Genomic DNA, 16,226 nt, shown 5'->3' with positions numbered 1-16,226 from the left:
CTTAACCCCTACACTGCCACCCACTGGTTAACTCCTTCACTTCCAGTGTCATTTACACAGGAATCACTGCATTTATATAGCAGTGATTACTGTATAAATGACAATGGTCCCAAAAATGTGTCAAAAATGTCCGATGTGTCCGCCATAATGTTGCAGTCACAATAAAAATCGCTGATCGCTGCCTTTACTAGTAAAAGAAAAAATAATAAAAAATTATTAATAAAAATGCCATAAAACTATCCCTATTTTGTAACCGCTATAACTTTTGCGCAAACCAATCAATAATCGCTTATTGCGATTTTTTTTACCAAAAATATGTAGAAGAATATGTATCGGCCTAAACTGAGGAAAAAAATGTTTTTTTATATATTTTTGGGGATATTTATTATAACAAAAAGTAAAAAATAATGTGTTTTTTTCAAAATTGTCGCTCTATTTTTGTTTATAGCGCAAAAAATAAAAACCACAGGGGTGATCATATACCACCAAAAGAAAGGTCTATTTGTGGGAAAAAAAGGACGTCAATTTTGTTTGGGAGCCACATCGTACGACCGCGCGATTGTCAGTTAAAGCGACGCAGTGCCTAATCGCAAAAAGTGGTCTTGTCTTTGACCAGCAAAATGGTCCGGTCTGTAAGTGGATAAAATGCTTAGTTTGCTTAGTTTCCATGACACCGAATTGAGGAGCATTATGGGCTTTCAGAAATGAGAGCAAAGCAGTAACTGTTTTCTTTCAGGCTTTCTTTACCTCTCTTGCTACCATTTATGAACAGAGCAGCCAGAAGGGAAAATATGAGTCACTGCTATGACATATTAAGCTGTGTGTGTACATTTAAGCTTGAGCTTATGAACTCTAAAAAAAAAAGCTTTTTCTTTTTCCAGCAAGACAGTTACAGTAAGGCCACTATTGGTAAACATGGGAAAAAACCTAAAGCTACACTTGCTGTAATGTTAGCAAAATAAATATTTATATGACATATTTTATATTTAATTGACTACATTTAAAAAAAAAGGTGGAAATGTTTATTTTGTCTTTCTAACCGTAATAAAGAAAATATACCTGTAAAAACTGTACATTTCCTTTGATAGGATATACATTAAATATACATCTTTAAAACTATTACTAATAAATGTTGAGTAGATGTCAATGCTAACAGGCTTTCATATTTCACCTCGTTGGCGAATTTCTGCTTTTGAGGAAAATATTATTAAATATGAAATATTATTAATTATGAGGGCTGTACCAAAAATAATACAAAGTGGGCATAACTGTTTTTAATTAACTTACATAGGTCATTCAAATTTCACGTGTTGGTAGGGCAACTCTTCCTCTGGTCTATAGAAACACTTATTTTTTCTTTTCAATTGAAAGTAAATAATGCATTCCAAGCAGAAGCAATGTGCCATCATTGAGCTCTTGACAAAAAGGGGTACAAGCTATCCCACATCTACAGAAGGCTACAGAATGTTTATGGTGATGATACCATTGATAAGAGAAATGTCTTGTCATTAGTGACTCTTGTCATTGGTGACATCTCTGTAAACATTCTGTAGCCTTCTGTGGTGTTGGACAGCATGTACCCTCTCCTTCACCAAGAACTTAATGATGGCATGTTACTTCTGCTTGGAATCCATTATTTATCTGCAATGAAAAGGAAGAAGAAGAGTTATTAAAAAGGAGGAGCTACTCTACCAAGATATGAAATTTGAATCACCTATAATAAAAAAAAAAAAAAGATGCCTGTTCTTGTGTTACATTTGGTACAGCACTCATACTTTAGCACATGCCAAGGTAGAACCTAATAATAAAAGAACTTACCCTGATTATAGGTGAGCCCAGAAGTCTTACATTATCATTAACTAAACCCATGAGCTTCTTTATAGTGGGATCCTCATACTCAAACCTACGGCTCAGTAGTATGGATACAATAATGTTGGCCACAGCTGCATTAATAATGGTTTGATTGTTGAAGGGCTTCCCTGGAATTTGAACACAAAAACAAAATTAGCATTCAATTTGTTTTTTGTCCTTCTGTATTAAAGGAAACTATGTCTATCAGTTAGAAGCAAACATTGTCTGATCAATTTTTCCGTTATCTTCAAATTTTGTTCAACCACTTGCCTACTGGGCACTTAACCCCCTTCCTGCCCAGGCCATTTTTCAGCCTTCAGCGCTGTCGCACTTTTAAATGAAGGGAGTGATCAAGCTACACTGAACCCAGATACAATGTTTATATATTTTTTCACAAAATAGAGCTTCCTTTGGTGGTATTTAATCACTGCTGTTTTTTTTTTTTTTTTTTTTTTTTACAAAAAGAAAAAAAGACCAAAAAGTTTGAAAAAAAATAGTTTTACTTAATTTTCTGTCAGTAAATTTTGTAACTAGGTATTTTTTTCTCCTTCACTGATGTACACTGATGAGGCGGTACTGATGGGCACTGATAGGCTGAACTGGTGGGCACTGATAAGGTGGCACTTATGGGCACTGATAGGCGGCATGGATAGACAGTACTGATGGGCACTGATAAGCATTGATGGGTCGCACTGATGGGCATTGATGGACAGCAGTGATGGGCAGCACTGATAGGCGGCACTGATAGCTAGCACTGACTGGCATCACTAATGGGCACTGATTGGTGGCACTTGTGGGCAGTGGTGGGCACTGATTGCTGGCACTGGTGGACAAAGGTGGGCACTGATGGGTGACACTGTTGGTGCTATATTGTAATCAGGGCACTGATGATCAGTGCCCTGATTACATGTGTAGATGTCCCCCTGTGAGGAGATGCCACTGATCGGCTCTCCTTATCACACACACTGTCAGTGTGAGGTGCAAAGGTGCAGATTACTGGCATCTCCATGTTTACATGTGACCGGCTGTGATTGGACACAGCCGATCACATGGTTAAAGAGCCATGGACTCGGATCCTTACAGCTGCGATGGGCGCGCGAGAGTGGCCATTCTGGGATGCCGTCAAAAGACGGGGGTCCCAGAACAAGAGTCGCACCGCTCCCGACGTCATTTGGCGGTGGGCGGGCAGCAATTGGTTAAAAGATTAACTGCAATGTTGGGGCAATTCAGCAGGTTTGCTTTAAAGTATAACTACAGACAAAAACTTTTTTTTTTTTTAAGTTTTGGAATAGAGTGGAGAGGAATGGGAATACCTATTATTTTATTATTGCTGTTACGGAGATTCACCCTCTCTATTTGCCTTGTTATCATCATCAAAACTTAAAGAAAATTCCAAATTTTGGTTGACACTAGTTCTGATGAATTTGGTGACACCCCGGGATTCCCTCACTTTGGAGGGATTTCCTCTCACTTCTTGTTCAGGCTAAGGGAAAGGAAGCGAATGGACATTTCCCCTATGGGACACAGATGGCAAGAAAATCTGACAAAAAATAAATAAAGTTTTGCCTTTAGTACTAGTTTAATCCTCCTCCCCAGAATATACTTACTATCATATCTCCCCATTATTTTGTCACATGAAATGAAAGAAATACCAATTGTTCCGGATTATAAAGGAGCATGTTACTCACTCCATGTGACCATGCTGGGCCAATCCATGCTGTCATTTAATAGCCGCCTATAAGCTATGGCATAGATAACTCAGTGTTTACTCAGGGATTATCTTCACTCCCAGTAGTTGAGTTGAGTGGCAGGGGAGTGAAAGGAAGGCATTTCCTGCTGGGGAGGGTTAGAGAATTGATAGACATCTTGCCACCATTACGTTAGGTCGGAGCTGACATTGTAAATACTTACCTCCATGTGATTGGAAAACCTGGACCAAGCATTCAGCTTCCTCACTAATTTTTTCTTCTATAGTTCTCTTCCCCATCCCATAATCCCGTAGTGTGGCAAGTGCAAATCTTCTCATCACCTTCCAGTTCTCTCCATTGGAAAAGACAACACCTAAACATAGAACACAGGAACGTATGCACAGATGATATTTGTGGTCCCTTTGCACATGTAAAAAAGCCACATTTCTTATTTACAGGATGGCAAGCTGCTGCCATTGATCATCCAGTGAAGAGTTGAACCATACCAGTTAAAATTTATACTGATATTTTTGTAAATGCTAACAGTTTTTAGATTATCCTTTCTCAATAAGGCTTCCTGTGGACCTCTAGGGATCCTTTAGATCAGGGGTAGACAAACAGCAGCCCTCCAGCTGTTGTGGAACTAAATTTCCCATGAGGCATTGAAAGGCTGGCAGTTACAATTATTCCCAGAAGCATGATGGGACTTGTAGTTCTGCAACAGCTGGCGGGCGCCAAGTTGCCTACCTCTGCTTTAGAGCTTGTGCAGTGAGCAGTGGTGGATTGATTTTCTGCCTGATGATGCCTACATAATCCCAACACTGATATCACTTGGCAGAGAAATGGCATGAAACCAGTAGAGCGTGTCTTCTTGCCTGTTTAAGTAACAATGTAAGGGGTCCTTCTTCCCCTGACTACCAATACATCAATACATGGGGCCCCCTTTCCCATGAACTACAAATGAAAAGGGCCCCTTTGCTATTGACCACTAATTTAAGTGGATGTCTTTTACACTGACCACCAGTGTAAAGGAGCCCTTCACCCACTGGCCACTAATATAAAAGGCTATTCTTCCAATGACCACCAATTTACAGGGTTACTTTTCCTAATAATCCAACTAATGTATTATGACCTCTAAAAATAATAATTTTTAACATGGGTTCCTTGAGATCTGAATGTTTTTCCAAAGGTTCCTCTTATGCCGCGTACACACGAGCGGACTGTATGGCGTACTTAGTCCGTCATACAATCCGACGGACAGTCCGTCATACTTTCGACTGAACAGACTTGACCACACATGGATGCACAAACAGTCCGTCGAAAGCTTGCGCGATGACGTGTACAGCACGTACGACGGGACTAGAAATAGGAAGTCCAATACACAGCAAAGCACCCTTCCGCAGTGTAAATCCTTTCTGAGCATGCGCCATTCTTAGTCCGTCGAACTAGCCTACTGACGAGCGGATTGTCCGCTGAAACCAAAGTACGACGGACAGAATTTCGAAAAAATCCGAAATACTTAGTACGCCAGACTGCACGCTGAAAAAGTCCGCTGAAGCCCACACACGAGCGGACTGTCCGCTGAAATGTGTTTCGACGGACTAAGTACGCCATACAGTCAGCCCGTGTGTACGCGGAATTAGGTAAAAAAAATATATAAATGGCTGCTTTGGACATTTATACAATATGTTTTGATTCTACTTAATTGAATAGATTAAAAAGTACCATTTTCCCTTGCAGTTTTAGTAAGCATTGACATTATTGCCCTTTCCGAAAATTCATCAGCATGGTTGATAAGAGCATCTTTCACAGCATCATAACCGCAGAGGACAACCATCTTCTCCAGCCCTATTTGGACACCTAGTACTGGACCATATGTCTTGGACAGCTGTGAATTGAATGGGAGATAAAATGAACATTAGAACTTTTAAACTTTTTTTTTTTACAGTAAAATAGATTTGTATTTGAAAGTATTAACCACTTAACGACCAGAGCACGCCAATGTACGTCCTATTTTTGAAGAGGGATATCTCGGTAACGGCAGCAGCTGCTGCCACAACCGAGATATCCATCTCTTCAGGCGCTGGTCGTCTGTACGATAACAGTGGTCTCTGCAGTGGGTTCACCGCAAGATCACTGCTATCGGCGGCGGGAGAGGTGCCACCCCCCTCCCGCCGCCCTCCCGCGCTTACCGGAGCCGTCGGTAGCGGCGGAGGCGATCGGGTCCTCCTCCTAGCTGGCTATAGAGACGAGTGAGGCTAAGATGGCCCCCACTCGTCTCTATACCATAGGAGGGCGGAAGTGACATCAAAACGTCACTTCCGCCCATACCTCTTAGCCCTTGTACACACGGTCGGAGATTCCGACAACCAAATCCGTCGGAGTAATTCTGACGGATTAATTCCGGAAGAGGTCCGGAAGTGATGTTGCATACACACGGTCGGACTAAGTTGTCGGAAAATCCGATTGTACATAACGTGATGATATTATTTCGTTACGACGGAACTACGTTCAGGCTAGTAGCCAATAGCTTTGGTCTAGGAATTTGATCTAAGCATGCGTGGCACTTTGTCCGTTGGAGTAGGCTACACATGATCAGAGTATGTCCGATAAGAGCATTTTGTCTGAAAATTTTACCGGCAAGTTGGAAAACTTGGTCTGTCGGATATTCCGACGGAAACAGTCCGATGCAGACCACACACAGTCGGAATATCTGACAAAACGGTCCAATAGGACACATTCCATCGGAATCTCAGACCGTGTGTACAAGGGCTTAAAGGTATATTTTTTTCAAATGACTTTTTTTTTTGCATTTAGGTCCAAATATGAGATATGAGGACTTTTTGACTCCAGATCTTATATTTAAGAGGACCTGTCATGCTTTTTTCTATTACAAGGGATGTTTACATTCCTTGTAATAGGAACAAAAGTGATCCATTTTTTTTTTTTTTAAACTGTGTAAAAATAAATAAAATCATTTAAAAAAAAAAGGTTTTTAAAAACACCCCGTCACGATGAGCTCGCGTGCAGAAGCGAGCACATACGTGAGTAGAGCCCGCATATGAAAACGGCGGTCAAACCACACATGTGAGGTATCGCCGCGATCGGTAGAGCGAGAGTAATAATTCTAGCCCTCTTCTGTAATGCAAAAAATGCAACCTGTAGATTTTTTTAAATGTCGCTTATGGAGATTTTTGAGACTAAAAGTTTGACGCCATTCCACGAGCGGGTGCAATTTTGAAGCGTGACATGTTGGGTATCAATTTACTTGGCGTAACATTATCTTTCACAATATAAAAAAATGGGGTTAATTTTACTGTTGTCTTATTTTTTTATTTAAAAAAATGAATTTTTTCCCAAAAAAGTGCGCTTATAAGACTGCTGCGCAAATACGGTGTGAAAAAAAATATTGCAATGACCGCCATTTTATTCTCTAGGGTGTAAGAAAAAAAATATATAAAATGTTTGGGGGTTCAAAGTAATTTTTTAGCAAAAAAAACTGTTTTAAACATGTAAACACGAGTCTGAAAAAGAGGCCTGGTCCTTAAGTGGTTAAAGTTACAATGACACAGTACATGGATAACATCTTGTGCATAAAGTCGCAAGGAGACAACAGGAAAAACAGTTCAGTCGCAGCAGACAGTAAACAGTTTCTCACAATTTAAAACAGTATAGCATCTCCATTTATAATATCAGTACGTTATTGGGTTTGGAATTAGGAACAAGGAGCTTAAGACAAAAAGTGGTAAGGGAAAAGCAAAGAAAGGGGGGGGGGGGAGATGGGGCAGGGAAGCAGGAGGGGGGAGATGGGAGAAGGGAAAGAGGGGAGGGGGGACAAACAGTAGGCTCATTGTATTCCAGCATATCCATATCACTAGAAAGAAAAATTTTGGAAGGCAATACTGTTTGTCAAAGATTTCCCAATAGCCCTAGGGGGCTTGACCATGTGCATCAATCCACTGGGACCAGACCTTATCAAACTTTTTAGGGCAGTTTCTACTCTCATATGTCAACTTATACAGTGGTAGAACAGAGTTGATTGTGGCAATCCACATATGGTGCGTGGGAGGTGTGGGTAATTTCCATTTATGGAGAATCTCTCGTCTGGCATAGTATAATGCATAGAACAGAAATAGCCTCTCATGTCTAGAGGCCTCGACATTTTCCATGCTACCAAGCAACACCATGGCCAGGTCTAAGTCAAGAGACCAGTCACCAAAGGATCCCAGGGTCTCCAGTACCCCTTCCCAGTAGGGACGCAGTGTGGGGCAAGACCACACCATATGAAAGAAGGAGCCAGGGGATGAGTTACATCTGGAGCAGAGGGCACTCGTACCCGGGCATATGATGGCTAACCTGACAGGGGTATAATATGCTCTGTGCAAAAATTTCAGTTGGATAAATCAGTCTTTTGCTGAAATCATTTTGGTGGTATAGTCAGATACAACATCCTCCCAGCTATCGTCTGTCAGGGATGTCATATGTGCGCTAGATAGGTAGAAGTACAGAGAGGACAGAGGTTTATCTAGGATTTGGGAGATAAGCAGTCTTTCCACCGAGTCCACCTGGAGGGTCAGCGGTTCAGGGAACTGAGCCTGACCCGCATGCCTAAGCTGATAATATCTGAACATAATAGAGGCAGGGATGATGTCTCAAAGGGTTAGAAGGACCCATCGGTGTATATATGTTGGATTGTAATTATCCCCCGGACTGCCCATAGCTGGGGGTCAGGAAGGTTGTAAAGGTGAGACAGCATGGAGTTGCCCCATAAAGGCGTGTGGGGAGAAATGACTGTGTTTGCTTTGTAAATAGCCCTAGCTCTCTGCTATACCTGTATGGTTGTGCGCATCGGGGTCTTACTTGGGGATGGGCTCTAGGCCCTCTATAGGGCAAGTTACTCAGTGCCGCATAGGAGCCCAATATGGTCGCCACAAGGGTCACCAACGGGTTCTGTCTGGGCTGGTCAAACCACCACCGGACCATTACCAGGACTGCCGCCCCCATTAATAGAGTTGGAAGTGGGGCATTGCAAAAGCACCCTGTGAGAGAGGGAGCTGGAGCGTTCAACTCGCCAGTCTCAGGGTTTTCCCAGCCGGGACAAAGGTTGAGACAATGGAGTCTAGTTTTTAAAAGAAGGATTTAGGAATAGGGCATGGTGTGTTCCTGAAAAAATATACAAGAAGATACACCATTTTTAACAAGCTCACCCTTCCCACAGGGGACAGGGGGAGTGTTTTCCAAAGATGCCATTTCTTGCCGAACTGGGTTAGGAGAGGAGAAGGATTGTCCTCTATGTATGCCCGAAGGGACCCCCTGACAGTTAGGCCGCGTACACACGCGCGGACTGTTGGCCCAACTTTGTCCGTCCAACAGTTTGAGCGAACAGTCCGCTCAAACTTAGCATGGACGGACATGGCCACACACGACGGACGAACAGTTTGCTGAAACCGTGCGCGATGACGTGAACGGCACGTACGACGGGACGAAAAATACGACGTCCTATACACTGCAATGCAACCTTCCGACGTGGAAATCCTTTCTGAGCATGCGCGAGACTTAGTTGGCCGAACAAGCCTACACACGAGCAAAAAGTCCGCTGAAACCTTGTTTCAGCGGACAGTTTTTCGGAATTTCCGTAAGACCTTGTTCGGCCAACTGTCCGCTGAAACTGTCCGCTGAAGCCCCACACACGAGCGGACTGTCCGCCCAAACACTGTTCAGCGGACAAGGTTGGGCGAACAGTCCGCGCGTGTGTACGCGGCCTTACTCCTAGATACTTGAATTCGTCCACCCACTGTAGCGGTGTACCGGTGACTGCTCTGTGGCCCGACTGGCAGAGGGGGAACAAGACTGATTTGTCCCAGTTAATGCGAACCCCAGAGTATTTACCAAACTGGTCGATTATCTCAAGAGCAGAGCTCAGAGAGGTTCCCGCGTCTGCCAGGTACAACAGAGTGTCATCAGCATAAAGTGAAATTTTTTCCTGGAGTACCCCAACCTGTAGGCCCCTGACCCTCTGATTCTGACGAATTAGGATTGCCAAAGGCTCAATCGCCAGGTAGAAAAGCCCCGGAGACAGAGGGCAACCCTGCCTAGTGCCTCTGTGTAAGCGGAATGGGGCCGACAGCAGGCCGTTCACTCTAACTCGGGCAGTCAGGTTTCTGTATAGGAGCTGGATTCAGGAGATGAACCTGGGCCCAAATCCAAAACCTTCCAGTACCTCCCAAAGGAAAAGCCACTCGACAGAGTCGAATGCCTTTTCGGCGTCCATCGCTGCCACTATTCCCGCGTCACCGTCTCTGGCCAGATCAACGTGGGTGAACAGTCTGCGGATAATAATATCCATCCCTCTACCTGGCAGGAAGCCAGACTGATCCGGGTGAAACAAAGCAGTGTTCACTCTGTTTAGTCGGGTCACCAATATTTTGGCCAAAAACTTGGCATCCATCTCGATCAGGGAGATCGGGCAGTAGGATTTACAGAGTTCGGGGTCTTTACCTGGCTTGGGGATAACTACTATTACTGCCTCCGACATGGAGGCCGTCAGAGCACCCTCCCTCAGCGAGGACAGGAGCATAGAGTGAAACCTGGGTGCCAGTTTCTCAGCATACATTCTATAAAATTTGGTGGGGAACCCATCTGGGCCTGGCGTTTTCCCAGCTTGAAGTGAGGAGATGGCCTGCTGAACCTCCATAAGGGTAATGGGGTAGTCAAGTTGGTCTCTTTTTGTATCCGTCAGGATGGGAAAGTCAACGTTCGAGAGATATATGTGGAGGTCTTTCATGGAGTAGTCAACCCAGGAGTAGAGATCTGAGTAGTATGACGTGAGCCCTTTATTAATTGCTCTGGAGGACCACTGTCTGATCCCCTCTCTGTCAACCATCGAGGGAACACTCATGGAGGCCGACTGTTCTCGGACCAACCAGGCCAGCAACCTGCCCCCCTGTTCGCCCTCTTCAAAGATTCTCTGGGACTGTTGCGGTAGCTTTTTTTTGGTTAGTGAGGTGCGAATTAACATCACCTCTCTAGTGCATTCCTGGAGCTTAGTGTAGAGTTCCGGATCATGGGACTGTGTGTATTGGCGTTCCATGGAGGCGGCCTTATCCTCGGCCCTGAGCAAGTCCGCCTTAAATTGTCTGCGGACCCCTCCAATCAGCTTCTGATACTGCCCTCTGGACGAGGCCGTAAAGGCATCCCACACCACTGCCGCTGAGGCCAACCCCGGGTTTACCGCCCAATAGGTGGCCATCTCCTGATGGAACCCCGCATCAACTCCACAATCTATCTGCCAGAGATCCCTCCAGGGATATCTGGAGAAGGAGTGGCGTGTGATCGGATATTCCTCTTGGGGGGATGGATATCTGCTGAACCCGGGCCAGTAGGGGCCCCCTCCCATAGATCAGGTCTATGCGCGAGAGAGACCTGGGAGTGGCCGAGTGGCAGGTGAAGGATCTGTCAGTGGGATGTCGCCACCTCCACAGGTCCGTCAGCCCGTATGTCTCCGCCCAAATGGATAGATCCGATGTGGATTACGCAGAGGAGCCAAATCGGTCTAGCCCAGGGTTTGGTGTCAAGATCCCTCATGAGCAACAAATTATCCGTACCATACTTAGCAATAAGGGGACCCAGTTTCTGAAGCAGCTTAATTGAGGCAGGAGGAGGTATATAAACACCCACCAGCAAAATCTCCAAGCTTTGCACCATTGCATGTATTATTATATACCGTCCATCCGGGTCAAGCTCCAGCCCCAAGAGTCTAAATGGCAGAGATTTACGTACTAAAATACCAACCCCCTTGGCAAAATTGGAGTAGGTTGAGTGATATTGGTGGCCAACCCAAGGCTTTTTTTTTATATATATATAAATACAAGTGTATTTTATGCCCCTCTGGTAAAGTTGATCTACCTTCTTTAATCATATCTTTATAAATCTTACCAAAATCATCTCCCAACTGCTACCAAATCCCCCCCCCCCCCCGGGCTCTCCTCTATCTCAGGCAACCGGCCCAATCTGCTCATATACTATCTGTCATACTTCTGCCAACCTAGCAATATATCTTGGTGTTTGTTGGTATCTTTCCCAGGCTTTCCATCTCTTTATAAATGCCGTTTCTCCTATTTCTCCACTGTGTTTTAAGTACTCCAAATTATGGATTTTGATTTTATTGATTTTTCCAAACCAACTTTTCAGAGAGGGAGTCTCTGGGTTTTTCCACTGGCAGGGGATTAAGCTCTTTGCTGCATTTAGTAGGCTTGGGATCAATGATATCCTATATTGTTTAATGGGCATGGTGGTCCCGTGAAGCAGGCATACCCTTGGATCCTCTGGGATAGGGATGAGCTTCGTGTTCGAGTCGAACGCATGTTCGACTCGAACATCGGTCGTTCGTGCGTTCGCCGAATTCCGAACGTTTGAGCCGTTCGCGTCAAAATTCGTGTGGCCCACAATGCACTGCGATGACGCAATGCATTGCTGTCTCACGATTGGCCAAGCATGCACTGTGACCCCGCATGCTTGGCCAATCGCAGCGCCAGTAGCGAGGAGAGCAATGGTTGGCCACAGGCATCCTGCCTGTGGCCAATCATAGCTCAGACTGTGTAGTGCACGCCCCACACTATATAAAGCCGCCTTTCAGGCGGCCTCGTGTAGTGTTTGTTAGCATCTGAAGCAGTGGGTGTTCTGTGTACCTTCAACACAGTTACACACCAATCGTTTTTGGCTGATTTACTATTTTGCTCTTGTGTAGTGGTTACTCTCTGTGCCCTGACCGCAGTATACACCACTATATTCACCTCACCTATATAGCTAGTGATCTAGCTTTAATAATAGAGCTTGCAGTCAGTAGTGTTAGTGCGTGCTGTCTGCGTGCTCTGTACCCAGTACATACCACTATATACACCTACATAGCTGTTCTCTATTTGAGCCCGATTGTCATTTGCTGGAGTTATTGGAAGTTGTGTGTGCCTCCAGCACAGCACAGTATACATCTGTATATACCCCTTTAACTCTGCTGTTTTCTGGTTATTATCTGCGTGCTCTGACCGCAGTATACACCGTGATATTCACCTCACCTATATAGCTAGTGGTCCATCTTTAACAATAGAGCTTGCAGTCAGTAGTGTCACTCAGGAGATAGTGCGTGCTGTGTGCCTGCTCTGTACCCAGTACATACCGCTATTATCCACCTACATAGCTGTTCTCTATTTGGGCCCGATTGGCATCTGCTGGAGTTATTGGAAGTTGTGTGTGCCTCCAGCACAGCACAGTATACATCTGTATATACCCCTTTAACTCTGCTGTTTTCTGGTTATTATCTGCGTGCCCTGACCGCAGTATACACCGTGATATTCACCTCACCTATATAGCTAGTGGTCCATCTTTAACAATAGAGCTTGCAGTCAGTAGTGTCACTCAGGAGATAGTGCGTGCTGTGTGCCTGCTCTGTACCCAGTACATACCGCTATTATCCACCTACATAGCTGTTCTCTATTTGGGCCCGATTGACATCTGCTGGAGTTATTGGAAGTTGTGTGTGCTTCCAGCACAGCACAGTATACATCTGTATATACCCCTTTAACTCTGCTGTTTTCTTGTTATTGTCTGCGTGCCCTGACCGCAGTATACACCGTGATATTCACCTCACCTATATAGCTAGTGGTCCATCTTTAACAATAGAGCTTGCAGTCAGTAGTGTCACTCAGGAGATAGTGCGTGCTGTGTGCCTGCTCTGTACCCAGTACATACCGCTATTATCCACCTACATAGCTGTTCTCTATTTGGGCCCGATTGACATCTGCTGGAGTTATTGGAAGTTGTGTGTGCTTCCAGCACAGCACAGTATACAACTGTATATACCCCTTTAACTCTGCTGTTCTATAAAAAAGGCATCTGCAGGAGTTAGTGGGTGTTGTGTGCCTCCAGCACAATATAAACTACCCAACTACTGTTTTACCCAACTCCCTTCAGGCCATTACCATGTCTGGAAGGCCAGCAAGGAGAGGCAGACAGGCGCGAGCCGATAAAAGAGGGCAAGCAGGCTCTGTGTCTAGAGACAACAGTGCTGGTCGTGGACGCGGTGCATTGTCATCAGCACGTGGCCATGGGACATGCTTGTCCTTCTTTTCTGCAGCTGGACATGTTGAACCGCAACATGCCAACGACTTGGTAGAGTGGATGACCAAGCCCTCTTCATCCTCCTCATCCTCTCTCACCCAGTCTCAGGGTAGTAGAAAAGCAGCTGCCAACACATCGTCGTCCCTCCTCTCAATGTCATCATCAGTGACTCCTTCCCTAGACCCACCACGTCCTCCTGAGGAGTCTCCTGAACTCTTTGAGCACAGTGTTGGGTACATGCTCCAGGAGGATGCCCAGTGTTTGGTGGGCTCTGATGATGACACTCAGCTAGAGGAAGGCAGTAGCGTGAGCACAGAGAGAGGGGATGCTCAAGAAGGACAGCAATCTGGCAGTCATGTTCCACAAGCTGCAGCATACTGCCAGGTTTGCTACAGCGATGAAGAGGGAGGGGATGATGAGGGCACTGACTCCACGTGGGTGCCTGGAAGGAGGGAGGAGGAGGAGGAGGAGGCACATGTCCAACGAGGCAGGATGCCCTCCGGGGGCCAGCTTAGGGGCAGCACACCGACTGAATCACACCGCAGAGCTCCGCCTGCGCAGAGCGCTTCCTCTGCGCGTTATTCTAAAAGTTCTTTGGTGTGGGCCTTTTTTGAGACGAGTGCATCAGATCGCACCGCTGCTATTTGCAACATATGTCTCAAGCGTATCTCACGTGGCCAAAACATCAGCCGCTTGGGCACCACATGCTTGACCAGACATATGTTGACCTGCCATGCAGCTCGTTGGCAAGTATACCTCAAAGACCCACACCAAAGAACAAAGCGGACCTCTCCTTGCTCCTCATCAGCTGGCATCTCCAACCCCACTAGACCTTCAGTCCTCTCTGAAACCTGCTCTGAGAGGAATGAAGGTGTAGAATTAGGTGTGTCACAGCCAAGTGCTTCCGGGAACTCTGCTAGTGGTACATCCACGTCCGATTATAGCAGACAAATGTCCCTGCCCCAGCTGCTGGACCGGCGGAAGAAATTTACTCCCAGCCATCCACATGCCCAGCGGTTGAATGCTAGCTTGGCTAAATTGCTAGCACTTCAACTGCTGCCTTTTCAGTTGGTAGACTCGGCCCCCTTCCGTGAGTTTGTACAATGTGCGGTTCCTCAGTGGCAGGTCCCCAAACGCCACTTTTTCTCACGGAAGGCAATTCCGGCTCTCTACCGGCATGTGGAAGGCAATGTCCTTGCCTCGCTGGACAGGGCGGTCAGTGGTAAGGTGCATATTACCGCTGACTCATGGTCCAGCAGGCATGGACAGGGACGTTACCTGTCTTTCATGGCCCATTGGGTCACTCTTATGGCTGCTGGGAAGGATGCAGGACAAGGTGCAGTAGTATTGGAGGTTGTTCCGCCACCACGCCTCCAAAATGCTACTATTGGTTGTGACACACCTCTCTCCTCCACCCCCTCCTCTTCTTCTTCCTCCATGGCCTCTTCCAGTGCTCTGTCCTCAGAACCAGCGGTGCTCCGTAGGCGTTGCAGGGGCTACGCAAGTATGCAGGCAAAACGATGCCATGCCGTGCTTGCGCTGGTTTGTTTGGGGGACAGGAGCCACACTGGGGCGGATGTTTTGTCAGCTCTGCAGGGGCAGGCCGAGAGGTGGTTGACGCCACGCCAGCTTAAGCCAGGAATGGTGGTTTGCGACAATGGCACCAACCTCCTCTCCGCCCTCCGACAGGGACAACTGACCCATGTGCCCTGTGTAGCTCACGTCCTTAACCTGGTGGTGCAGCGGTTCTTGGGCAGGTACCCCGGCTTACAGGATGTCCTGAAACAGGCCAGGAGAGTCTGTGTGCATTTCCGCCGATCATTTAATGCCTGTGCTCGGCTGGCTGAGCTCCAAAAGGAGTTGAACCTGCCCAAGAACCGCCTTATATGTGACATGCCCACCAGATGGAACTCAACATTGGCCATGCTGCAGCGGCTGCACACGCAGCAGAGGGCCATCAATGAGTACCTGTGCGACTACGGCACCAGGACAGGGTCAGGAGAGCTTGGTTTTTTCTCACCACGCCAGTGGGGCATGATCAGGGATGCATGCACTGTCCTGTCACCGTTTGAGGAGGCCACAAGGATGGTGAGCAGTGACAGTGCATGCATCAGTGACACTATACCTCTTGTCCACCTCTTGGAGCATACGCTGCGTGGAATAATGGACAGGGCAGTTGAGGCAGAACAGATGCAGGAAGAGGAGGACTTCCTTGCCTCTCAAGGCCCCCTTTATCCAGACAGTGTTCCTGCTGTGCCACCCATCACACAGGAAGAGGGTGAGGAGGAGGAAGAGGAGGAGGAGGATGATTGTGTCAGCATGGAGGTGGAGGCTGGCACTCAGCATCAGCAGCAGCAGTCTTATAGGGATGATTTACAGTCCCAAGAAACACGTGGACTTGTACGTGGCTGGGAGGAGGTAGCTGCGGATCATGTTGTCCTTAGTGACCCAGAGGACTCCGGACCGAATGCCTCAGCTAACCTACGCTGCATGGCCTCCCTGATCCTGCAAAGCCTGCGGAAGGATCCTCGTATTCTTCGGATCAAGGAGAGGGACCATTACTGGCTGGCCACT

At 46.3% G+C, this 16,226-nt stretch overlaps 1 protein-coding gene across 1 annotated transcript in view; it reads right to left on the bottom strand.

Annotated features, from left to right (window-relative positions):
• Window positions 1-16,226, bottom strand: part of LOC143989067 (cytochrome P450 2K1-like) — a 69,431-nt gene that overhangs the window by 39,893 nt on the left and 13,312 nt on the right. Inside the window, exons 3-5 of the mRNA XM_077489079.1 lie at window positions 5,265-5,427; window positions 3,763-3,912; window positions 1,819-1,979 (exon numbers count right to left, since the gene is read on the bottom strand). Coding sequence (XP_077345205.1) covers window positions 1,819-1,979; window positions 3,763-3,912; window positions 5,265-5,427 — 474 coding nt within the window. The remainder of the gene's footprint in view (window positions 1-1,818; window positions 1,980-3,762; window positions 3,913-5,264; window positions 5,428-16,226) is intronic.

Source organism: Lithobates pipiens, unplaced genomic scaffold (assembly GCF_037356315.1).
Source record: "Lithobates pipiens isolate NorthernLeopardFrog02 unplaced genomic scaffold, aLitPip1_a1.2 Scaffold_18, whole genome shotgun sequence".
NCBI classification, from domain to species: Eukaryota; Metazoa; Chordata; class Amphibia; order Anura; family Ranidae; genus Lithobates; species Lithobates pipiens.
The sequence above is the reverse complement of the archived record's forward strand: the minus strand, read 5'-3'. Positions and strand labels throughout refer to the sequence as shown.